Here is a 27524-nt window from a genome sequence, read left to right on the forward strand (position 1 = left end):
AGAAGTAAAATAGCAAACAAAATGTCAGCTCTTTTTGGGGTCTCTACAGTGTAGCCCTGGTGTCAACTTGCTTCTGCGCCATGAAAAAGCAATTAAACTGAGAGAAATTTAAATGTGCTTTTATTTAAAATTACACTTCGCTGGTATTCTGTGGGTAACAAATCCTTGTACCCACTACCCACAAGCAAACAAAAAGACCCTTTTGGTTTTGTTCTGTCATATTGGTAGAGGTTTGAAAGTGCACCTCTTTATTTTTCCTGTGTTAAGTGGAGTTGTACTAATTATTTATAATCACATGAAAAAGAAAGGGATTTTTCTTGTTTGCATTTTGTTATGGACTCAATGTTTTCATGTAACATTTTTCTAAGATTCATGATTATATCAAATAAAAATGCCCCCCCTTTTAATTGTTTCATATTGAGAACACAGAGAATTGTGGGGAAGATGTTTGCAATGCAAATACTAGAAAATAGTCCTTTTTTAAAATATTTCACAGTAAATGAAGTTTGGAGAAAGGTGCAGAGAACTGACAACTTAGCTTGTAAAATTTTGCAGGCAGAAAATTTTGAATTACATGAAAGTAGGGCAGCTGGCTAATTCTGGTGTAGAAACAAAATAAGCTCTGGTGGAAAACACTGACTGGGAATTGAAAGCTCACCAAAGAAAAGACAAAGGTCATTTCACAATGCAGTATTCTGTCTGAATCAGTCGTAAAATGTTCAGGTTTCAGACCCACATTTCAGAATGTGATCTGTGTCCCTGCACAGAACAAGGTCATATTAAAAAATAAATAAAATTTAATTTTAAAAAATCCCTGACTGCTTTGCACAGGATCTCATCACAATGCAGAAATCAGATACAACTTTTACTTATTGTGTCAGCCATATGAAAGAAGACCTATAGAAATTCTCTTCACTCTTGAGAATATAGCAAAGCTCTTGCTGAAGTTAATTTCACTACTAGATTCTTTCTACTAAAGTTTGCATACTACATAAACATATATCGTAAGCAGAGAGCAAAATATTTCTTACTGCAGAGCAACCACTGTCTATTTCCAAAGAGAAAAGAAACATGAAAACGTGCCTGACTTTGGAAACAGAAACTCCTTTGAGATGACCTGCATAACTCTCATGCTGGTTTGGTATTCATGAACAAGAATGTCCAAACTCATTCCAATTAACTATTTTGCACAGCAATCCATGCAGTATCAATGCACCCAAAACCTTTTAGAAATAGTATCTGGATACAACTTGTATCCTATTGATCACCTGCACAGTGTAGCTGCCCACAGTAGTAGCACGTTTAAATCGCCTTCCTTGTTGATGGGACATCAGGAACAGTGGAGCCAGCCGCTGCTCCATTAGTCTTGCAAAGCTTTGGTTGTTAAATCCCAGTAACGTAATGTCGACCCCTTGTATAACTGTGGCAATGGAGAAAATCTCATATCAGCATGGATGGATTAAATAATACACGGCTACAACTGTGTGTGATAAAGATATACAAGCTAGCTTAGAAGATAAACAATCGGATAACAAATTTACACACTCTAAATAATTTCCATTGTGGGTATAACATGACTTTCTGTTTCCAGCCACTATACAGTTTTTCTCAGATAATCTGTCAGCTACATTTCTACACACAGAGAATAAAATCCTCCAACAGTTGTTCTCAGCTTTTTGGTTTATTGAAAGGTCTTTGAATATCTCTACATCTACACCAAGCTTCAATGAAAAATAAAAGCAAACCCTTAAATGAAAAGCATAAGAACAGACAAGCCTCAAGAAGGTTATCAAGGGACAATTATATGCATTTATCAGGTAAAGGGACAGTTTTTCATCCAAGGGTCTGTAAATCTGAAATTGAAATTCTACAGGATTCAGTTTGACAAAACATTCTGTGTTCTAGGGCACTGAATGATTTGTGAATACATGTTTGATAAAGTCCAATAAATTGTAAGGCATATACAGCATACTTTACATAATTCATACACGTTCACTGTATTTTTGAAGTCATTTCAAAACTTTAAAGGGCTTACCCTTGCAGTTGGAGTTATATTTTCAAAAACTAGAATATCTATAGTATCCCACTGAAGTCAATAGGAGTTTTGTGTCTGCAAGAACTGGAGCATCAGGCTCATTGAATCTGATCCAAAGCCCTCTAAGGTCAGTGGGAGTCTTTCCACTGATTTCAATGGGCTTTGGATCAGGTCCATGATGAATTGCAATAATCTTTTACATAAGGGAAAGTCTTCATGTCAAAAACATCACAACATAACATAAATAAGTAGAATAAGGATACCAAATCACAGGGGGTATACAATAGAATTTGATCCATTTCATGCAAGGTTTCATTTTATTTTCGCTTTTGAATTAATAGTAAGGATTCCAAGTACTGACACAATGATATTGTGAAATTTAGTTTTCTATTGGATCAAAGATGGCAAAAAAACTTTACTGGCCCACCTATGACTTCTAAGCGTAAAAAAGACTTTCAGTAGGAGCGTGATATAGTGAATATGATTATACTGTAAATACAGTATTGTGAAGATCATTAGCATTCTCTGCTGATGTACTAAAGTTATATAAAGTTCAGAATCAGAAACTATTGGATCCAGAGAAAGCAAGTGAGTCATCAAAAACTTTGTTACATTCTACAATATTTATTTTTCTGGGCTTGAATCAAACCTCTTTGAATTTTAGATTTAAATCCAAGACCCACATAAAAACCAGAAATCCTGAGACAAGTACTAGACACAGGAGACTGCCACCACTGAAGCTCGAAAAAAATCACAGCTGTGCCTGCCCGGGAGTAACTATAAATAGGTGAGTAGTCCTGGTATATGCAATGGGACGTGTTCAGTATGACTACTGTTCATTTTCGTGTGAAGTTACTCATTGGTGTGCTTGCAGGACTGAGTTCTAACAATAGAAAAAAGTACCTGTAATCACCCAGTAGTCTCTAGTAGTTTCTGAGACATCAAGGTTTGGATACTCCAAAGCTTAAAAAAAATTAAAAATTATTTCATCATATTCCAACATCCAACACATTATACATCTCAAAAAATATAAAATTAACCAAGCACTAGGAAATAAGGCTAAAGTGTGGCTTTGCCACAAGCCCCACATATGGGGAAAAACATCAGTGTGCTGCCCAGGAGCAGACCTGGAGACACAACAGGACTCCAAGGGTCACAGTCTACTTCCCAATTTGTCCCTTGCTTTGTGGGAGTAGGGCAGCGGTCAAAAGTACACTGTGCCAAGTCCATTCCTAGCACAACATACATGCGCTGGTGCAGCTATGCCAGCTGGCATATTGGGAGGGGATGGAGCCAAGGCACCTTCCGTTCCAGAGACACCATCCTTGTTCAGACTTTTAGGGACATTTATTAAAAAATTAGGGAGGAATTAGGGAGACTGCTTGGAGCAGCAGCAAATGCCAAAGGTGTGAAGCCAAATATACACAGACAGCCTGGGGTAGTGCCTCAAACGCTTGTGGTGCATTTTAGATGCACTTCTGTGCGTGGTAGAGTAATAACAGCGGTAAGCTGAAGTAACATTTAGTAACATCAACTTCTGTGACCAGGAGTGACCATGATATTGGCCATATACTCACTCCTTTGCAAGCACTTCTGACACCATTTTGCATGGTGTTTGTTTGTTTGTTTGTTTTTTGGAGGTTTTGGCTGATTTTGTCCCTGGGTTGGGGAGCTGATAAGAGGCAAGCTGTGGCAAGTTTGAATGGGTTGGGGCACGGGATTCACTGCCCAAGCCACAGGCTGCATGCTGTGCTCTAACTACCCTTGTGGACCTGCTGTCATGCTCTAGATACCTATAGCATGTTAATGTAGTCCAGCAGGTCCATATGATTACAGAAAATTAGGGTGGGCTGGCACCTCTGCCATTCCCTACTTCCTCCTGCTCACAAATGCAGAGGCTCTACAGAGGCTGCTCTTCCTACATGGGGAGCCTGTGTAAGGGAGTTAGGGGACATTTAGTGCCTCCTTATTCCCCTGTGCAGCTTTACAAGCCAGGGCATAATTTGGTGCTAAATAAATAATAAAATAAACCAGGGTCTGATTCTACTAGCCCTACTCAAATACACATTGAATAGAGCCCCACTCATCATGTAGTCCTACTGAAACCAATGATTTCAGTAGGACTGCTCATGGAGTAAGGTACTATTTAATGTAAGGCTAGCAGAAACTTACCCGAAATAAACAATATATAAAAATAATGTATTTTATATATGTATCAAATATATCTGTTTGTGTGTGAATTATAGATGAAACAAACAAAACTGACCCTATTTCACATTGCCAAACTATATGGCATCAAACATTCAGTGTATGATGTTAATATGCCACCATTCATAGTATTATATATGCTGAAATTTACTAAACGGCTGTGAGAAACTCATGTTTTACATTTTGACCCACTTGCACTCTTACATCTCAAAAGTGCTTTATAATGTGGAATTCATTAGCAATTAATTCACAATCTAAATCTGTAGCTTTTTCATTAAAAAGGAAAATGTGGAAAGGATTTAATCTATGGCATACAGCAGCTTTAGTTACTGTAGAGTTTTAGAAAACAAAATAAAGTGATTTGAAATATTAAACTTTGCAAAGCATCTGACTATACACAGCAATTACTTTTTATAAGGAATTGTATCACTGCTTACTTTAACTGTCGTCTTCTTCTTTGTACGGCTGATGTAAACGTAGAGCAACAACTATAATTTTACATTCAGATGGTTGAGCCAGATAATTGCATCAGGAGTAGTGGAGTGTATCTTCTAATGCCTCCTTCATATTTATGAATCAGGCATTGAGTCGTTATATGTTCCATGGTCTGTTCTGGGTGACCACATTCGGACACTGGAGAATTTTTAATTTATCATTTGTGCAGCAAGTATCTGCATCTGCCATGATTTGTGCAGATGCTGTTCAGGGTTCCTTGAACTGTGCATGTATATGATAACTCCTGAAGGCTCTGAAGGAACCATTACAGCCTTCTGGGAAATAATGAGTTCTCACAATGATAGGAATAGTTACCTGGTAGACTGATACCATTACGGTGTCAAGTTAATAAGCACAAAACAATTTCCTAAGTAAATATTTACAGAACAGTCAGTATCAGATTGAGGCTATATATTTTGCACGCATAGCAGGTTCATCAGTCAGCTGCATACTTGCTGTGGGGTGAATTTAACCAAGACCTGCAACTTCTCTTTGAAGCCACTACATGGCGTGCTATAGCAGCACTAGCTAAGGACTTTATCATGCCTACTAGGCACAGACCTGTGCTGGGGGCAACGAGGAACTGCATTACCCCATGGAGAGCTCTGACAGGGATTCTGCCTCAGTGAGAGAATGCCTTTCAGAGGTCCCTTGGGACATGAGGAGCATGCCTGCTGCTATACTATCTTTGTGGAAGGCAGCATACTCCTCTCTCTTGCACACCCCAATCCTGCTGTGGAGGCTGGTTTGAAGAGTGGGCCAGAGCCTTCGTCCCAACCCCTCTGGGAGCTCTCTGTGCACCAGAAGTAGCCCTGAATCTGCAAGAATCATGTGGCGTTGTATCAACCATGCAAAGAAAAAAGGCTCCTGGTGCATGACTCCCCTTTCACCTGCATAAATTTCATAATCTGAAACTGATAAACATGTGAGCAGACTGATGCTGTGAAATTGTGCCAAGATAGAATTGTCTCAGGCAGTCAGAGATGCAGTACAGTTAGTGATGCAAAACTGTACAGTTTCAACCACAGTAATTCAGTTCCCTACACTGCAATTGGTTGTGTTGGGCTAATTTGCACAATCACAATATGGTTATTTCTCAATGGTAATCCACTATGTGAATCCCTGTACTCTGAGTGACAGATGGCCATTCTACAAAGGCAGGGTTAGGCTGCTTCTCCTGGCCTACTCGCATTGGTGAGTGAGCAGTTACTCATGCAAATGACTTCAGGGGGATTATTTGGAAGAGTAACTCATCATCAGTGTGAGAAAGGGGGTCAAAATATGGCTCTATAAGGTTATTTCTCAAGAAGGAAGAAAGGACCAAAAAGGTGATTTAACATTTCCCTGACTTCTCAAGTGTGACAATACTGTTCATTAGGCCAGAAAATTTATTACAGTTTCTAAGGATTTTATTTTAAGATACAAACTCCAATAATTCAGAGGTAGGAGCAAAAAGCTGTGCTTAGCCCTACTCTGTTAGGGCTAGTTATTGCAACACATACGGAATGGAAAATAACACACTGAGAATCCCATGAAATAAATAGGTCTGATAGGCTGGGTCGAAGACAGTGTTTGAACCTTATCATTGAATTTCTTGGCTACTGTAGGCTTAAGCCAGACCTTTATTGTTATTCCAACACATTCTTTAATATTTGAGAAGTGTATCATGAAGACTTATGCATAATAAGATCAACTGGAACCTGCTCTCTTTTAACTCAAGACCATTATTACATATTAATGTCCCCCCATTGTGTCTTTGTCTCCATTTACATTGATCTTTCCCTGTGAATAGCAAATTCGTAATTATATTGAGCCTAATTTCACAGGCTGAATTTAAATGATCAAGCAAAAATCCCCATAGCCACCAATATTCTTGCGTCTTCACTCATTTTATGGAAATCAGAATATTACATGGGTCAAGGAGAATACATTCTGTGTGTACTGCCCTGAGGCATGATTTTCATCAATTCACAGCATCCTTGCCTCCTCATAATACAGGGAAATAAGAGGCTGCATAGTATGAAATGAATACTTCATCCTGAAATATTTAAACCTTGTTTGTGATTTAAAGAAATGTCTTGCAAAGTTAGCATAAGACACTCAGAAAATTCACCAAAGAGTTGTTTCAAATAGGTTTTCAAACACAGTTCTTCAGCTCTTCACTTCAAGACCATCACCCATTCACCACTCTATTGGTTTCAAAAGAACCTGGTTCTGTTGACATTCAGAGCACTACAAAGTCCATCTATTTCAACAGGCATTTGGGCTCTAATTCTGCTCCTCCTAAAGTTAATGTCAAAACTCCCATTGATATAATGGTGCAGAATCAGGTCTTTGGTGAGGGCTGATGCTTGTGGGGTAGAGAGAGAGCAAGGGATGTCTTGTTATGTTTTCTTGATTCAGAGCTGGTTTATACTTGTGTGAGATCTGTTGCTGTTTTGTCACTGGGAGACGGGTGTGGGGAGGAAGAAGTTTTATGCATTCTTAAATATTTACTAGGGTTCCTAGAGGCTGGGATAGGTGTCTATTTAATAGGTTAAACTGAAATAAATAAATAAAATAAAATAAAATAAAATGCCTTTTAAATTTCCATTTGTTACATTTCAAAGTACCTCAAGCAGGATCAGCAAATCAGAACACTATAATGTGAGAGCTTACATTCTGCAATGATCAGTGGTGGGTAGGTAAGGTAGAATCCCACCAGCTCAGCTGAAAGCTGATTAAGAAGGTAGCTGGAGATGGTGCCATTTAGGGCTGTACTTTGATTGCTCACCACATAAAACAGAGTGACCGCTTGGGAGACATTTGATGTGTTCAAAATCTGAAACGAAACAAAAGTAAAGAAATGGTGGGAGGCTACATTTCAGCTCGTTAGTTCACACATTTTATATAATCAGTCATAATAACAAATCAGAGAAATGTTGACTGTGATCATCATTTTCTATAAAAAGGATGTGCTCTGTTTAGCACATGTAGCTTCATTACCAAACAGAGGCAGGTGGAACAGGAGTGACTCTGAGTGAGGACCAGAAATTCTATTCCTGATTTTCAATGGAAAAATGGCAAAAATACAAGGAGGGTGAGACTGATTATTTAATAGATAAAATATTTAAAAGGCTTTACTCAGGGAAAGTGGTGTCACGTACCCCCCCACCCCCATGCAATCCTCAAGGGGCATCAGTCCTTTCTCTATCATCCTACTGAGGTGGCACAAATCTCCTCCTCTCTCTTCCACCTTCATGGGAAAAAGGTCCTCTCCTTTCTTTCTGATTTTATTGCTCTGTTGAATGGCTGTCTGCTCCCTTCTTCACCCCCATCTCTGAGCCTGCCTCTACCCATACTGTGAGTGGCATCTACTAAGGAGTACAGGAAGGGAAAAGGGGTGCTGAGAGAAGCTCCGTTGTACCTCCCATTCTCCTCCTATATTGCCACACATACCAGCCACAAACTAGGAGCTTATTGAGGTATAAAAGAAAAAAATGTTAACTTTACTGTTTTTATGTAGGTTTTGCTTTATGCTTATTCATATAAATCATCATTTAAGTTAACTGCCTCTTTTTAGGGTTATAGTCAACACACAAAATATGTCACAGTATAGTCACTCAATAGAATTTTCTGCTCTGATTATCACTGGTGATTCTACAGGATATCAAACACACACAGGACTGTAATCAATAAACCCAACATTTAATGTATTTGTCACTAACGCAGGCTTTATAAGGATATGAGTACACTGCAACATAAGCCTGGGCTTGAACTCAGTTTAAGGCTAACTCCCCCTTGTATCTACATTGCAATTGCTCAGACACGAAGGCTGGAGGGTCTGAGCTCGAGTTAAGCCAGGACCCAGGGTCCAAGCCCTATTGTTTGACAGCATAGATGCAACCCTGCTTGACTCAGGTCCCGGGAGTCAGTCAGAAGTATCCCACAGTTCCTTGGGACAATTTCCATAGTCCTTTCTATCCCAACAATCTACAATCCACTCTATTGAAAACAGAAGCCAGCCCCCACCCCCCTGTCTCATGCAAATGGCAGAGTTAACCCATTCTTCTCAGATCACCAATCTGTAAGCACACTATCAGAGAGTCTCCTGGGTTTGCAATGGAAAGTGAACCTATCAAGCCTTTTGTAAAGCGAACTGCTTCCTGGTCACAGGAGCACAGCCAGATTTTGGTGAATCTCTGGTGCAAGGCCAGTAAAATTGTGGAAAAGCAAAAGCACCAGGAATGACCACGCGTACCAGCATACAGATAAAAAGCTGGCAGCTCTGCAGATTTTCCAGACAGGTTATCATTGTAGGGAGCATATTAAGAGGCTGAAGAGTGAATACCAGAAGACCAGGGACAAGAACTGCACTTTAGGCAACCTGCCAATTACATGCTCATTTTATGATTACTTTGACTAGGTCCGGGGCACTGCACCCAGCATGGAACCATCCATGTTTCATGAGGAGCTGGGATGATGCTGGCCCCTGAGCATGGGAACTGATGGGAGCACAGCACTAAGCTCCCAGTCAGGAGCATGAAGTGACTCTTTTAATAGAACTAATCGCAGAGGAGTAACTACATGAGTAACTTTAGGCATGTGAGGACTCTCCACTCCCATAAATCTTTGTACAATCTTTGCAGGATCAAGCCCATGGTGCACAGGACAGATTTACAAACATGGAGCATACAGGACACAAAGAAAGGCGAGTCATTCCCTTGGTTCTGATTCTGCAAATACTTGCACATCTTTAACTTTACACACATGAATAGACGCACGGGTTCTTAGTAAGAGTGCCAGATTTGACATGTTCTACACCTCAAAGTTCAGTAAACATATAGAGAAAAGTATCTTACACCTGATTGTCAGAAGGAGTTTTGCTGGAGCTGACTTGTAATAAATATAAATAGTATTAGAATGATGACTCTACTTAAACCTGAAACTCAGTAAATTTTCAATTCAGGAAAGTGACATGAATAATGGTTATTCAAATAATAAAGGTTTCAGAGTAGCAGCCGTGTTAGTCTGTATTCGCAAAAAGAAAAGGAGTACTTGTGGCACCTTAGAAACTAACAAATTTATTTGAGCATAAGCTTTCGTGACCTACAGCTGTAGCTCATGAAAGCTTATGCTCAAATAAATTTGTTAGTCTCTAAGGTACCACAAGTACTCCTTTTCTTTTTTCAAATAATAAAACAGCTTTTCGTGCAACTGTGCTTCATTATCTTTTTTCAAAAATGTTGCATCCATAAAATCTTAGAAAAATGTAAAACAGCATAACTTAATATGAAAATATAAAAACATTTCCAAAGTGACTATCAAGTTTATTATGATGACATTAACATAATGTCTACAAGCTCTCATAACAGCAGGGAATAATCATATGTGATTTAAAGATTAGCTAAAGAGGTTGAATTTTACCTGAACTGTTAAGTTGTTACTAGTGTTTAAGACCTTTCTTTCAGCATCCTCGAATGCTTTTTGTAACCGTTGCTCCATGGTCTGAACAAACTTGCATGACTGTATGTTGTCTGTTTGACCAACAAACTGCAGCTCTAGAACAGGAATAGTATGTGTGTGTTTTAGTGAAAATATATTCCGAGTCTGCATAACTCCTATAATGAGTCACACCAAAATGATCGATTTAAGAAATTAAACAAGTGATAGTAATATCATGCGAGGGTTGCATATGTTTTAAGTAGCATTACAAACAGTTTATCATTAAGATATAATACAAGAATTAAAATCTGTGATTAAAAGCATAAATAAAAGTGATATATATGATTGTATGTTCTTGTTCAAAGGCTAAGAGACAAATGAAAAGCATTTTAAAACATGAATGATATCTTTACAATCTTTAAGTCATGGATTCCTCACAGGAAAGAAAAAATCATCATACAGATTCTCATTCTTTTTTCTCTGGATAATAGTATATGCAACAAGATATTTATAATACTTTTTATATATTTATGAAATCTCTTCCCCTCCCCAAGCCCAGTCAGTGAAATTCAAAATGTGTCCTTACAGGCTGACCTGCTAGCGCAATACTTCACCTAGTATATGGGGAATCAGTCTGGAGACACAAGGTAAGTATGGACCAATTCCCCCACATTCTCCTGTTACTTTGCACTAAGCACTGCAGTAGTGTTACAGAGAGGGTAAAATGATAAAACCAGGTTTAGGATATTTGGAATCCAAGACCCCAATTGGTCCAGCCAGACCCTATATGCATATATGGGGCTCCCTGCATCATAGGAAATACATAACATGCTTCAGAATACATTTCACACATTTAGTTCAAGGTCTGAGGATTTCAAAAATGTAAATGTATTGGGCCCAATTCATCCCAGGTGTAACTCCACTGTTTTCAGTGGTGTTGCACCCAGGATAAAGATTTCCCACCATTCTCACATTTAAAGAGACCCATTGGACAATGGGTACTCCTGGAGGAATTCTGTGCCACTGCGCAATGCAGAATTTTACAGAAATTAATGTTGTGCATGCAGAATTTCCTTTCCCCCATGGAAATGGGCTGCAGTGCTGCTAGCCGCCACTAGGGACCACTGGACCCAGCACAGCACAGCTTGCACATAGAAGACACTGCTGCGGGGAGGGAGAGGGAGATAGAGGGTTCCTGGCAGCTGCAATTCCCAGCATGAGAGAAGGAAAGGGCGGCTTGCAGGAAACTCCATGCAAGCCTGGGATCGAGCATCAATCTGTTTCTCCCTCTGGATCCCTGGGCTCTGGGAGGGAGGGGGATGGGTGTGTTGGCAAGGGGCCCTGCAGCTGGGCTCTGGGGAAGAGAGTGTTCGGGTGCATTGGCTGGGAGCGTGGCACAGGTGGTCATTGAGGGATAGGGATTGTGGGTGTCTGGTCCCCTGATTGGGCTCGGGGAGGGGAAGAGGCAGGAAGACGGCAGAGAAAAAGGAACTGGGTTGTCATAAAGGTTTCTTTAACTCTCTACTCCTGGGGGAAAATGTGTGTGTGTCCGTATTGTTACAGACATACTTGCTGACAGGTATTTTGAAATAAATTATCAAAATAATTGAAACTGACGTGATTATGTAGTGTTATTTTAACAAATAAAATTTGCAAAATTTTAAAATATTGTCTGCAGAATGCCCCCAGGAATAAATGGGACTGCACACATCGAACTGGGTACCAAATTTAGAGCACTGTTTTCTCTGAGAGGAACTGATGGCTGAAATGACAGTAAGTTGTGTACTAGGAAGAGAGCCTGAGACATAAACCCTTGTATGAGAGGCCTGGTATGAGTCAGGACCAGAGCTCAGATAATCTGGCAAGAACAGGGCTGATATTGCAGAAATACACATTCCTAAGAAATGCTAAGTACAGAGTACTCAAACAAATACATCCTGATATTAAGGATGGTACAAAAACATTCCCCAAGGATAACAGAAACACACTGAACCCTCCTAAAAGATAAGGTCAGGATGACAGTACGTAACCTGCTTGTACTGGTATAAAAAGATGCATCTCAGAGGGAGTGTCTTTGGCCAGCCTAGGAGGCAGTGGGAAGTCCCGCCACTGACTGAGCTGCATCCACTGTCAGAGGCATACATGTCTTAGAATCCTCAGAGTGCCAGGTGCTATTACTGTGCTTCATCAACAATAAACCTGGCTGGGTGCCTTCATAACTTAACGTATCTTGTGGTCATTGGGCGGTTCACTCGAGGTCTGCTGTGCCAACTGTCTGCGCAGAGCTGGGACAGTACACAGGGAGAACATACACACGCACCAAATATCTAACCACAAATTGTGCAGCTGTTACACCAGAAATGTGATTTTGTTACTTGCCTGTTTTCAGCTGGAAGTGGTATGCAGGTAATGGATTCCATGGCAAGGCCAGTACAGCAACAGACTGAAGATTTGGCACATGCTGCTTTATGTCCGCTGTGGTGTTGCTAATACCATAAGCAATGAGCATTTCAATAACAACAGCAGGTATAAAAACCAACCTCCCCTTCGTAACGTAGTAAGCAACTGTCACATTGTTTGATTGTTCCAGAATTTCAACCTAAAACACACAGGGAAAATATTTCTATTTCCATTTTAACTACTATGCTATTGGATGTTTTCATTCTGAATGGGATTTTGCATGCAATCTCCTTTAGGGCAGGAGGGAAGCAGGTGGTGCAATATACAGTAATTTTAATTTTGAATCTAAAATCTAAAGTTCCCATCCTGAAAACCCTGATACACAAGTAACTTCACACACAAAAAGTTCCACTAAGTTCTCACGTGTGTGTCAATGTTTGCAGACTCAGGACCAAAAGAGTGTAAGGGTAAAATTCTTTACTTCCTGACCCCCCCTTAACTTCACTTGGGGCTCTGTTCTGTGTACTCAGAGCTCTCTCAACAGGCAAAGCTATCATTGTGATCACCAGAAGTTCTGGGCATAGACCAACTGCAGAATGAGCACAACAGTGAGTCACAGCAAAGAACAGGAATAGAGAGAAAAATTTTGCCCCAAGAACATACAATTTCTTGGGTTGTTAGGCTCAAAACTTGTCCCTAGCACTACATCAAGTTGGGATCCTCCATTAAAGGGGAGAGGAACACAACCCAGAAGGAGAGGAGTAACAGTACAGCTGCTTGCAGACTGTATAGCCATCATGGGGTACAAGCTCTCTAAGCTCACTACTGCCATCTTTCCCTGACGACTTAGCACGCGAAAGGGAAAGGAGAAATGTGTAGAGTTATAGCTCAACAACAAAACCGGACTTTTCACAATTTATTCAAATAGGATGAATTTTGTACTTCTTCCATCATTTTTATCAATGTTTCCTTTTTGTGTCTTTACTCACAGCCAATATGCCATAAGCAGAGATGTGCAAAGAACCCCTGTTTACAGCAATGGGAGCTCCATCCCTCACTTTATACAGAATATGGCTCTAGCAATCTATTTAATTCTGGGCTTACATTCCAGATAACCCAGAATTTCATGTCATTTAGATGGAAAGTAATGAACATGCCACTCATTTATTTTAGTAGAAATTGTTTTCTCCCAACTGCAGGTTTTTTTGTCATTGTAGAAGCGAATGTATCAGGTACTAGGCTTCCAAACTGGATGGATTGACAGCAGTGACAACCCATTTACTGGTCTTGCTGTTGCAGCTGATCCGTATTAAGCTATGGAAGCACTTGGCTCACTACATGGCTATACTTGTTCCTGGCTTTCAAGGGGAAGAAGCTGCTGCTGTCAGTAGCCATCTCCCACAATGTGCCAAAGAGACAACTGCCTCTCGTCCCTCCTTTTTACCTTTTAAAATGACAGCCACCATAAAAGTGACCTTAAAATTGTTAGAGCCCACATAGTGTATGGGCCACCCCTGCCTTTCTTCCATGGGAAAGCTACCAAAAGCCCTGCACTTTCCTCCAAGACAGATTGCCACCTCTGCAATGCACCCAACTTCTGCAAATAAAATTCCCCACTTTGACTTGCCCACAAAGCGGCCCAATAAAGCTACAGCCAATTTATAAAAAATAAATACCGGTAAGTCAGGGGCTTTCGTAGAAAAGACAGTTTTATTTCTGGTTTAAAGAAGATTAATAGAAATGTTGTATCTTCAGAACAAGAAAAACCTGACTGAAAATGACAAAGAAATACTGTATTCGCTCGTATTTAAAGTTTGCCTGCTTAACTTAGCTAGAGAGTTATACAACAAGCCGTTACATCAGACTTATAGAAAAACAAGTTAAATAAATTCTAACCATAAAAAGGAGAAATAACTGCTAAAGTAAAACTTTGTCCCTTGAAATGCTGAATTGCATTTGGAGTTAATCATATCAGTGAAATTCTCAGATGCTTGGAGATCTGTATCATTTAAAGACCAAAATAAATTCTCCAAAACATAATAGTTTGCCATTAATTGGATGCACAGTCAAAACAGTTTGTTGTTATTAAACAGTAATGATGGTTATGAAAGTTTTTGGAGAAAAATGTTTCCTTTTCTATCTGTTTCACTGGCAATAAAATTTAAAAGCCTCAGAATGTATAATTCTAACCCCCACCCCCTTTTTTTTTTTAGAGCTCCAAACACCAGTTTTCTGTTTTTTTGTTTTTGTGCAGGAGCAGGCCTTGATGAGGTGAAAGAGAAGGAAAAAAAATTGGGTAAACTATGGGATTAAATATGCTCACTATTGCATAGCCAAAAACAAGCCTGCAATGTGCCATGCATCTTGTCTCTCCCACATTTGGCAGCCCTGAGATTTCTCAATCCAGCAGGGTTGCAGGAAGGGCCTGCTGGCTATCAAGGGCCATTGCAGCACTTGCTGAGCAACCAGTCAGGCAGCCTCTGCTTCACATCACACTGCTCCCTCTGCTAGAGCCAAGTGGATAAGGAACAGTTGGGAAGAGAAAGCGATTACTCCCTCAATCTTCCAGTAGTTAATACCATCCTTAGACTATCTAGAACCAGTTCATGGACTAAATTCCATTCAGTACACAATTCCATCAAAAGGTACTTGGCTCTGCATATCACAAATGCAAACTACTCAGTTTTATGGGTCTTGGAGGCCTTATTCCTTTTTGTTTGAATTGGGTCTAATGGAAATGAGATGAGATACAGGAGTTAGAAACTAGGATGCCCTTAATTCATATTATTAAAAACACACAAAAAACCCACAAAAACTACATCTTTCACAGACTACTAATATTCAGTACAAAAGTTCTTTGGGGGGGGGTGAGACTTATTTTACTATATATACTAAATAAGCTTGCTTACTTGAGCATTGACATTTTGGTTGAAAGCTTGTCTCAATGCCTGGTTGAGTCCTTTTGTCACATTCTCTTTTAAGGAACTGCTGATCAGCAGCCTTCTTGTGTTCAGGAACAGAACTGTTGAACAACACCAAGTTAAACATTAGTTTGAGACATCAATGTGCTGTTTGCTTGAGGGTTGGTTTATTTTTTCTTCTAATTTTGATCACAGTCATTCGGAACTCAAAGACGATCCATAAGAAGCTATGCTGTGCATCAGGTACACGGAAGTTCAGTACTGCAGGGGCTAGACATGGCCCAGAGTTCTCAAGTCCTCAGTGTACAAGGCCTATTTGTGGGGGGATCACGGACTAACAGTTGCAGTAATATTTTAAAACACTGAGTTACCAGCATGCTGCTGTTTTGAGGAGACACACTATAAACAGACTATCTGATGAAGCATTCTAACACAACTAATACAGCATTGCCTCACAGGGCTCATGGTACAAGAAGGTTCAGGAAGGACTGTGTGGAGGAATATGCACTACACATTTTCATAAAGAGAGCAAATTAATATTTTTACTTCTCAAAAGTGGAAACAAACAAATAAAAGTGGCATTTCATATCCACTGTTACTTTCATTATAGAAATTGTCCGAACTTTTATTTATTGCTCTGGGGCAAAGACTGGATCATTTACCCATGGCATTTTTGTAGCATAATTTGCAGGCAGACTAAAGGCTAGTCTACACTAGAAGCACTACATCGACGCAGCTACTCCAATACAGCTGCGCCACTTTAGCATGTCTGGTGAAGATGCTGTATGCCGACAGGAGAGTATATGCATATCTTTAGAGGGGAGATGGCATCAAAGGCTGATAACAGAGGACGTTCATTAGCATCCGCACTCCCTCCTAGAGTAGGTACATACAATGCCGCAACAGCACATACACAATTTTAATGTATTTTAATACATTGTGCCCCAAAAGTATTAAACCTACTTCAGTAAGGTTTAGCTTAATTCAGTAAAATTTATCTAAATTCCATAAGATTGTTCAAGATATTACAGGATATTGTCAGTCTGTCACAGCTGCTGCACATGTCCTGTTAGTGCAGCAGATATTTAGGGGCCTCAGACATAGGAATAAGGATACAATATATCCAAGAGAGGATCATTTCCAGATTTCACTCTCCCAAACCCCTTCCATGCCTGTATAAATTGGCATATCCTTTTATCTATACCTCCCCCTTCCTTTTGTAATTCTCAAAGCTAAGTATCTAATGTGGTGATACACTATGCCAGTGGTTCTCAATCAGCGGTACACAGACATCTTCCAGGGGTACATCACCTCATGTATATATATTTGTCTAGTTTTACAACAGGCTACATAAAAAGCACTAGCAAAGTCAATACAAATAAAATTTCATACAATGACTTGTTTATATTGCTCTATATACTATACACTGAAATGTAAATATAATATTTATATTCCAATCAATTTATTTTATAATTATATGGAAAAAATTAGAAAGTAAGCAATTTTTCAGTAATAGCGTGTGGTGAAACTTTTGTATTTTTATGTCTGAGTTGGTAAGCAAGTAGTTTTTAAGTGAGGTGAAACTTGGGGTACACAAGACAAATCAGACTCCTGAAGGGGGTACAGTAGTCTGGAAAGGTTGAGAACTACTGCACTGCGCCACCAGCATAAGTCCCTTATACTGGCAAAAAATTATTTCTGAAGACCCATTCAATTGACTGTTCTTAGGAGTGGCCTTACCTTAAGTTTAAGAAACCAAGATTAGAGCAATGACAAGTGGTGCTATTATCAAAAATTTGGTATGTCAACATGTGACAATAAAATATTTTGAAAACGTATGATATGAAATGCTTTTTTGAGGCACTGTTATGATATAAACATTGCTTTGAAATTTTTCTGTACATAGGAGTTTACAGAATGACATGCCATTCCATATCAGAACAAAAGTCTATCTAGTATATTATCCTACTTCAATTTATTACCTCTGCCTGTCACTGCAGAGGAAAGAACGAACTATCAATATGTGCTTGACCACCATGCAGCTCATGCCCTGGAGCATGGGATTTGGTTACCTCTTTTTAGCATGTATACGGTAGAATGTAAAAGTATATATATAAATCTATTATCTATATTTACTAACCTCACCATCACCTATCTATTTGGCTTGTTAGTGTAGTCATCCCCATTGTATCTAATCCCCACATTAATCATCATAGCCCTTAAGTTATTTAGTAAACTAACGGTATTTAAACAACTTTTCTATTTATAATGAAACGGATGCATTTCTAATCAAACAAGCTGAGTATAGAGCCATACCTGATTTAACCATAAGGTTACTGGACAGATGGCATTCCGGAGGTGGAACTGTTGTCACATTAGCAAAAGTTGCAATTGCAGTTGTAGGAGCAGCATAATTGTTTTCCACTGGATCTGGGGGGAGCCTAGTTGTTTTCGCTGATGCTGTAATAGATGTCAAAGCTGCTGTAATTCTCAGGGGATATGCAGTTGATGTTTTGGTGATTTCTGAGCTTGTAAATTTCTTGGTGTCAGCTACTGTGGTTTCTATCTGTCTTTGTGTGTGTGTTGTGGATGTCAGTGTGGAAGCTGTGACTGTGCTAACTTTATTGGTTAGAAACATAACGGTGTGGGGGCGTGATGTAGGTGTGTGTCTTGGTGCAAACGGAAAGTTTGTATGTGCTGCTACTGTTGATGTCATTTTTGAGGCACTGCTATTTTTTGCTAGTGTTGATATCAATGTGCTTAATGCTGTCACAGACAGCAAGGGTGCATTTTCAGTGCCTAGAGAAAACAAGGATGAAGTTGACGCAGATTTTCCTGTTACTGATTTTGCTTCTGAAGTTGCTACTGTAGGTATTGCACCTGCCGACACTGAAGGTAGCACTGTAATGACAGAATGGGTAAAGTTGGTTGTTGGCAAAAAAGCAGAGGTTATATGTGTTGGTGATGCATGGACAGAAGTTATGATGATTGACTGCAAAGCATTGGTGGTATGTGTTTGCGATGGGGTGCCATTGATAGCTTCATTAGGTACAGCAACTGTAATTAAAATATCACCTGTACCATTTGCACGCCACCTTTCTGTACTAAACGTAGCTTGTTTTTGAATAACGCTAGTCAAGTGACTCGGTGGTTCTGAAACAGAGCTGTTTGTAAAGTCTGTCAAATTTCCAGAAGTCATGTATTTTTCTGGAGTTAGAATAGATATCAGTGTTGAGCTTGAAGATTGTTTGGCTATTGGAAAGGAAGAAATTGTTGATTGTGTACCACTGTTAGAACTAATTTCATTATTAGCTGAGACAATCAAATTGTCAGTGAATTGAGAAGTCAATGGTAGCTCAGATGGTGGTGAGTATAAGGCTTTTGTTGATGAAGAGACATTTTCACCATGGATTGTCTGAGATTTCAGAGTGCTAGAAGCAGTACTTGTCTCATCAGTTGCAAAATCCTTCACTGTAGACAAATACAGATGGGGGGATATTTCAAAGTTCGTAGTGAAGTTAGTGTTCCTGAGAGTGAAGAATTCAGTAACATTTTGAGTTGTGTCAGAATCTTTTTTTGACTGGGCTGCAGGTAGTGCTGTAGTGGTAGCATGGGGCGAGTACTGAACACTAGACATTTCCACGGCAGATGAACGTATGTTAAATTGTGTGAAATTAGGAGACTTAATTTCAGTCAAAGGTGAAACTGAAACATTTTGATTAGATGTTTCTAAAGTTACAGAGATAGAAGCAGTTTGTTTGTTTGTAACATCATTTATTTGCTGTTGCAGACCTGAAATTGTTGAATATGGGGCGTGATTCCCAGTTTCTAATGAAGAAGTGCTTGGAGAAACTTCTATTATTGGAATGTTGGTTGTTTCTTTTACTGACAGAACACTAACACCAGCTGAAGTAAGCACGGCTATAGTTGTCCATTCAGAAGCTGAAGCAGTGGTTATAGGTATCTTTGTGGTATCTAAACTGCTTTCAGAGGCACCATTTGAAATATTAGAGAAAGCTGATGCTGGGCTGTGTGGGGCTTCTGTTGCTGGAACAAATGATGGCAATGCATATAATTCTGAAGGCACAATAGTGATCCATGGTTTTGTATCATCTGTGGTTGAAACTTGATCAGTGGTAAGATCAGGTTTATTTAAAGCTGGTAGAGGGGCATATTCTATATGTGGAGTGACAATGGTGAATGCTCCTGTATTTGTTTCTTCATTTTCTGTTAAGTCTACAGCTGGACTTTCTCCATTAATAGCTGAAAGCTGTGAAGTTGTAGAATTATGAATAGCAGGTGTATCTTTAATAGTGAGCACAGATTTTGAAAGGCCTGTATTGGGAGCGGGTAATGATACTGCAGATGTAAAAACAGAACTGATGATTTCTGTTTTCAAAATACTTTCAGGCAGCATTGTTCCTGTTGTGTGCTTGCTGGGTCGAGTTTCTGGAGAAACTCTGGAACGCTGAGATCCGTAAAAAAGGACATTGTTAGAATCTATGTTGGTGTATACTTTGGCTGTACTACCTGTTTCGAAAGACTGATGGGGTGCCTCTCTGACTGAAGAGCCATCAGAAGGTTGCAAAGTATGTTCAAAATCACTTGATAATACCACTGTATTGGCCTCAAAAACTGTATCAGTCACCTCTTTTCCAACAGTTTGACTGACTGACACTGTTGAGTGAAGGGACGAAATATTTATTAGAGAGAACGTAGAAGTGTTCTCATAGGCTGGTGTTGAGTTTGTTGCATTGTTAGTATGTGCTATAATATTAAAGGTATGATTTGTCACAGTTATTAAGGAAGATTCTTTATCTGTTGAATAAGGAAGTGTGTTTTTTCTGAAAAGAAAGTCTGATATACTTGTAGGTGCTGGTGGCGGAACTACTGCATTGCTGGTGCTTTTTGCATCTGGAATAAATGTTCTTGGCACAGTAAAGGAAGACCTATTTTCTGTTGAATGGGAGAGTCCCATTGGATTATTAGAAGCTGGTGATAAAAATATTGCCTTGGTAGAACCCGACATGTCATTAGTTGATGTTGAAGACTGATGACTCGTCACTTTTGGCAATGCAGATATAGTGCCCACGGTATGAAAGAATGAAGTACTAACCATTGGAATCTCTGATTTACTATTAAAAGCTGGTGATGATACATCTGGGCTGACATCATTCTCTCTGTCAGTCACCACTGCCTTGAATGGCAGATTGGTGGGTATTGCTCCAGAAGAAGACATGTTATCTGTTGAGTGAGACAATGAAGTTCTTTCAGTAGGAAGCCACGACACAGTTTCAGAAGCTATTGGTAGGAAAGACTGAGAAGATATTACCGACAGAGAAGTTGGAGTGTGTGCAGATAGTAGGGAGGTACTTTCTGAGGGTGACACTCTTCCCATTGTCTTTGTGGAATGTATCATTGTTGATCCAAAGCTATTAAGTGATGTGACCTCTTTGGGACCCCTTCTGGATGATGTATGATTTAATGTACTGGAATTTACAGCAGTGACTGTGCTTGGTGGATTATCTCTGCTTGCACTAAAATGAGAGTCAGTTGAATCTATGTGGAAGGAAATTTCAGTATCTGTGGATAAAGGCACTTTGGTGGGTAGTACGGTCAACTTAGAAAAGATAATGGTATGAGGTGATTGAATTACCAATGAAGAAAATGATGGTGATGGAACAGTTGCAAGAATGTCTGATCCTGATGTGCTTTCTTTTGAAATGGAGGGTGTTACTAATGATGTTAGCTGAGATGGCACAGCAGTACTTGAATGTGTCATTGATGGTTTTGTGGACAATGTGGCAAACATACTGATTTGAGCCAAACCTGATACAACAGCTGTTTCATCTACATCTTGAGATGATGACTTCACTGGTGATTCAGCTGAAACCTCGGAAGGCTCCTGGGATGCACTATTTCCACTGCCTTGGTAAAGAGTGGGTGAAAAATTAGTTTGATCCATAGTTCTGGCGCCAGTCAGTGTTGTTTTTATTTTCTGAAGCAAGTTTGCATTCTCCAATGTCTGTCTCATTGACATGTCAGCCACTGAGGAAGACTTAATTTCTGTTGAAGGCCATGTTGGTGAAAATATAGATCTCCAGTGAGCAAGAGACTCTGTAGAAAGGGCAACATTTATTTGGTGTTGTTTGGTACCTGTAAAAAATAATTAAAATGAATATTTTGCAAAAACTGTGTTATCTTGATACACTACACCAGTGAATCTGAACAGAAAATGTTTAATCCTAGGTAAATGATTTATTTCTCTGTGTTGGAAGGACATAATGAATAAACAATCAGAGAAAGTTAAAAATATGAACCTGAGAAGTGCAATGTGAGTAAAACATATCTTCCTATTACGTTAAGCCATCCTAATTTATGAGCAATATCAGTAATTATTTTGTATTATCACTGTAAGTAAAGCTTGGCGTTATCTTTAATTTTTCTGTATAATGAAACAATCAGAGAGTTAACTTGTTGCACCTGAGACAACTTCTGATGTTATCTTCATACTGTGTCAAAATATTATATGCGGGGTAGTTGTAACCGTGTTGGTCACAGAATATTAGAGACACAAGGTAGGTGAGATAATATCTTTTAATGGACTGGCTTCTGCTGGTGAGAGAGAAGCTCAAATGCTCGTCTCTCTCACCAGCAAAAGCTAGTCCAATAAAAGATATTACCTCAACCACCTTGCCTCTCAAAATATTGTGTAAAATGTTAGGGATTAGAATCAGCTATACAGAGGAAATGGATTCTGACAACCAAACATCACAGATTTAGCATACTGTAAATTATGGGAATACAGTTAAAATTGGTTGGGTTCCTCTATGAAGCATCTGTACGTGGTCATCTTGCCAGCTGTAATAACATGTGTAATTATAGACAGAAAGGCAAGAAAATATAACAGGAATTAAATTGATTAGGGGGGGATTAAAAACAAATGAGGAAATTAAACTCTTTTTTTGATATGTGCAGATGTATAAAACATCTCTAGCACCAATTTATTTTGCATTCTACACCATATTGTTCCTAAACTTTGTTTTCTTAAAATGATTATACAGTAAGCTTAAAAATCACAATTCAGAAAATCTTACATTCTTTTAATTTTAATTATGACTCAATCAAGATTAAAATTAAAATTTTGTTGTTGTTTTTCATGAGATAATCAATCAATAAAGCTTATCATTGTCCTTTTCCATTTCACTGTGAGCCAGATTGTGGCCCAGCCTATGTACCCAGGCCATAAGAGGAAGCAGACCCCTCCCCTGTAATGGGCGTGGGTAATTATACTACAGATGTAACAAAATTGATGCTTTCCCTGCACATACATACACATTGCTATGCGACTTCAACCAATGTTGGAGTAGATGCTACAGACCACCTACTCCCCCTTGAAACCACTTATAAACTTGAAGTGATAGCTTGTAATTTTATCAGTTTTCAATACTTTGCACCCCTCAGTCAAGTGGGTAGGAAGTAGGCAGGGCATTGGCTCAGCCCCCCAATAAGCCTGTCAGTGCAGCTGAGCCAGCCCGGGAAGAGGTATTCTACTACCAGTAGGGGCCAGTGCAGATCATGACCCCACTAGAATAAGCAAGGAACATGGAAGATATCATGCCTGTCTGAGGCCATTTACTGGGGATTGATGCTGCTGCGATTGATGCAGCGGGGGTCGATTTAGCAGGTCTAGCGAAGACCCACTAAATCGACCTCAGAGTGCTCTCTGGTCAATTCCAATACTCCACCAGAAGAGTAAGATAAGTCAACAGGAGAGCATCTCCCGTCAATGCAGCACGGTGCAGATACTGCAGAAAGTTGACCTAAGCTACATCGACTCCAACTATGTTATTCACGTAACTGGAGTAGAATAACATAGGTCGATTTTCCCCTGTAGTATAGACAAGGCCTTAGGCTCAATTCCTTCTCTGTGCAGCATCTGTGCTACACATTGTTCTGTACACATACACACAGGTCAGAATAGATGATCAAAGTGGTTCCTACTGGTCTTAAATCTGTGATTCTATTACTCTGTATTTGGACTCCAACCCACCATATACACTTCCATTCAAAGATCTTCCATTCAAAACACTTTAACTACAGATATGCACAAGTGGCTGCCAAAGTACTGCAGAGTGAAATGTAGTTCAGATTAGTTTATTACTAACTCGATATTATTGTTTACCATATAGCAAACATCTTAATGTGAAAATTAAATGAAGAGTCCAAACTATTTTGAAACAAGTATTTTCATTTAGCATTAACACACTGTAGTTAAGCTAATATCAAGTCCAACTAGCATTTTCACATTACAGGGATTAAAGACCTTTCCTCTTATTATATTGTTTAAGAACTGTATTGGATCATGATGAGAAATGGCTTTGTAGCGACATATGCTGAGAATAAAGCATAAAGATACAAATTATTTTAGGGAAGGAGCATACTTAATTGGAATGAAAGAAAGAGGAGAATTTTATGCACCAATATGAAATCCTCAGATATTTCCTAAATATAGGCAGCAAAATATTATATAGGGGAAAATTAGTTTAAATTATTGTACTTACAATGGGCTAGATTGTGCTCTTCAGTACAGTCCTGTATTGGAGGTATTACATAAACCACACAACCCCAGGGGGAGCCCTGAGAAGCAATGTGACTCATACAACCCTATGTCTACAATACAGACGTTACACCCATTGTTCTCCCCTCAATTGATTGAAAAACACCTTGCATCCACACACAAAAGGGCTTCCACCAACTATCGGGGAAGCAACAATCACAAATGCATCCGATGAAGTGAGCTGTAGCTCACGAAAGCTTATGCTCAAATAAATTTGTTAGTCTCTAAGGTGCCACAAGTACTCCTTTTCTTTTTGCAAGTCACAAGACTGAAATGCCTGTAAGCTGCATGGAAACTTTTAAAAAACACCATAATAGAGGCTCAAATTAAATGTATATCCCAAATTAAAGAGACTAATAAGAGGACTAAAAAATTGGCACCATGCCAAACAAAGGAGTAAAATAAGTGGTTAGAGGCAAAAAGACATCCTTTAAAAAAAAAAAAAAAAAAAGCATGAACTCTGGCAAGTCAAATGTAGGAGTACAATTAGGCAGGCCAAAAAAAAATTTGAAGAGCAAATACCAAAAGACTCAAATATTAACAGGAAAAATATGTTTAAGTATATAAGAAGAAGGAAGCCTGCCAAACAATCGGTGGGGCTCCTGGATGATTGAAGTGCTAAAGGAGCACTCAAGGAAGACAAGGCCGTTTCAGAGAACCTAAGGGCTTGTCTACACTGGCACTTTACAGCGATGCAACTTTCTTGCTTAGGGGTGTGATCCACCCCCCCGAGTGCTGCAAGTGTCAGCGCTGTAAAGTGCCAGCATAGACAGTGCACCAGCGCTGGTAGCTATGCCCCTCATGGAGGTGGCTTTTTTAGAGCGGTGGGAGAGCTCCCTCATCAAAAGCTTTTAAGCAAAATAAGCAATCATGAGATAAGAGAAAAGGTCCTTTCTTGGATCAGTAACTGGTTAAAAATCAGGAAACAAAGGGTAGGAATAAATGGTCAGTTTTCATAGTGGGGAAAGGTAAATAGAGGTGTCCCCAGAGATTTGTACTGGGACCAGTGCTGCTCAACATATTCATAAATGATCTGGAAAAAGAGGTAAATAGTGAGATGGCAAATGAGGATACAAAATTACACAAGATAGTTAGGTCCAAAGCAGACTGCGAAGAGTTTCAAGGGGATCTCACAAAACTAGGTCACTGGGCAACAAAACAATAGCTGAAATTCAATGTTCATAAACGCAAAGTAGTGCATAGTGGAAAACATAATTCCAACTGTACATGCAAAATGATGGGGTCTAAATTAGCTGTTACCACTCAAGAAAGAGATCTTGGAGTCACTGTAGACAGTTCTCGGAAAACATCCACTCAACGCACAACAGTAATCAAAAAAGCAAAAAGAATGTTAGGAATCATCAGGAAAGGGATAGATAATAAGACAGAAATATATCATATTGCCTCTATATAAATCCATGGTACACCGATATCTTGAATACTGTGTGCAGGTGTGGTTGTGCCATCTTAAAAAAAAGATACATTAGAAATGGAAAAGGTACAGAGAAGGGCAACAAAAATGATGAAGGGTATGGAACCGCTTCCATATGAGGAGAAATTAAAAAGACTGGGACTATTCAGCTTGGAAAAGAGGCAACTAAGGGGGGGGGATATATGATAGAGGTCTATAAAATCATAGTGTGGAACAAGTGAATAAGGAAGTATTATTTACTCCTTCACAACACAAGAGCTAGGGGTTGCCCAATGAAATTAATAGGCAGCAGGTTTAATACAAACATTAGGAAGTACTTCTTCACACAACACACAGTCAATCTGTAGAACTCATTGCTAGGGGATGTTGTGAAGGCCAAAACTATAACTGAATTTAAACAAGAACTAGATAAGTTCATTGAGGATAGGTCCATACCCAAGATGGTCAGAGATGCAAAGTTCCTGTTCTCATTTTCCCTTTGAAACATATGGCATTGGTCACTGTCAGAATACAAGATACTGGGCTAGATGGACAATTGGTCTGACCCAGTATGGCCATTCTTATGTTCTTATATCTAAAAATCAATGCAATTTACTTCAAATTGTATAGAGGTAAGAGCCAGGGTAACCTGAATCAGTACTAACTCATTATAAAGAATTCCCATGTTGATGCATTATACTGGCACAATTTGTGCACTCAGACTCTGACAGCTCTCTCAGCTGGTGAACTTCCTTAGTTTGTCTGCTGAGTTCCCTCCTTCCCCTTCTGCCACACATCTCACCCTACCATGTCCCCTTCAGCCACAGTCTCTCTCCCCAGAAGTGCTCTCCCAGCCATGGTTCCCACCATTCACCCCCAAATTTACCCTTAAAACTCCATGCAGCTTCTTCTTAGCTGGTGATCCAACATGTATCTGTAGACTGAAATCTGCCTGCCTTATGCTCACCCACTTCATCTCTCCCTGCTGGCCATGCCACCCTTAACCATGCAATACAATTAAGTAAATCAAATCAATTCAGGGCTCTAATGCCTAATGCTCTAAGACCCCACAAACAAAAACACAGGGGAAAAACACTTGCACATTTACAATAGTTGGGCAGGGGTTTCACCTGGTTCTGAAGCACTAATTATAAATCAATAGCAAAGTACATGGTCCTGTACAATACATCTCTACAAATTAGTCAGTGCTGTTAGTTTTAGCACCAACAAAGTGAGAAGTTTCATTTAATAGCTGGATAGCTATTGTAGGAGAAAAGAAACACAACGGTAATTAGTGTAGAAATGTTACTCAGAGAATCTAGGAAACTGAAGGGAATTGCTACACAAACCACTGAGGTCCTACATAAGTAACGTACATTTACATCAAATTTTTGCAATCTATCACTTCTGCTCTTACATGCGATTACCTAGCCACATTTATTAGCATTCGGTAATATTCTTTGACTAGATCATTAGAGGAAGAAAGAAACTTGAAGGACTGAGCCGTCTAGTTTTCAGGATTAACTTCTAGTAACTCCTATGATAAACAGGATTATTCAGTTAATAACACCATTCACAGCACGAAGAAGGTATCCAGGACTGAACTCTGGGCCAAAAATCATAATCAGGCTTTCCGCATTAACCAATAAGGTCCAGGAGCCTTGCACCTACGATGGAGTGATTTTAGCAATATCATTTCTGAGACAGAGGCAAGTAGATGGGGGAGCAGAAGTAGCAAGAGAAGCTAGGCAAACAGAGGGATCATGATCAGCTAGAGTATGGCTATGCCAGCCAACCTCAGGGTGGAACTACCTCTGGATGCTGATCACACCCAGTGAATGAGATGCTATTTTATAGGAGAAAGAATGGAGTGGTGGGCTGGAAATGACGTTGCAGAGCCAGCTCAGGAGTTTCAGCTTGCATTAAAAGATTTGCAGCACAACAGGTACCGTCAAGGCCAGGTTGTGAGAAGCCAGATCTAGTGGTCAGACCACACTAAGGAGTTGAGAG

The 27524-nt window shown here is 39.5% G+C and overlaps 1 protein-coding gene across 2 annotated transcripts in view; it reads right to left on the bottom strand.

The window, feature by feature from the left end:
* The window catches only part of KIAA1549L (KIAA1549 like), a 208936-nt gene that overhangs the window by 73121 nt on the left and 108291 nt on the right, over positions 1–27524 (bottom strand). The window contains exons 2-9 of one of the 2 annotated variants that reach the window (XM_038407262.2): positions 21313–21639; positions 17800–18384; positions 15472–15584; positions 12542–12761; positions 10145–10278; positions 7397–7559; positions 2939–2998; positions 1269–1420 (exon numbers count right to left, since the gene is read on the bottom strand). In XM_038407262.2, coding sequence (XP_038263190.1) covers positions 1269–1420; positions 2939–2998; positions 7397–7559; positions 10145–10278; positions 12542–12761; positions 15472–15584; positions 17800–18384; positions 21313–21639 — 1754 coding nt within the window. Of the gene's footprint in view, positions 1–1268; positions 1421–2938; positions 2999–7396; positions 7560–10144; positions 10279–12541; positions 12762–15471; positions 15585–17799; positions 21640–27524 lie in introns of both variants that reach the window. The other variant, XM_038407261.2, reaches the window with a different exon arrangement.

The sequence above is a fragment of the Dermochelys coriacea genome, chromosome 6 (assembly GCF_009764565.3).
Source record: "Dermochelys coriacea isolate rDerCor1 chromosome 6, rDerCor1.pri.v4, whole genome shotgun sequence".
Lineage (NCBI taxonomy): Eukaryota > Metazoa > Chordata > Testudines > Dermochelyidae > Dermochelys > Dermochelys coriacea.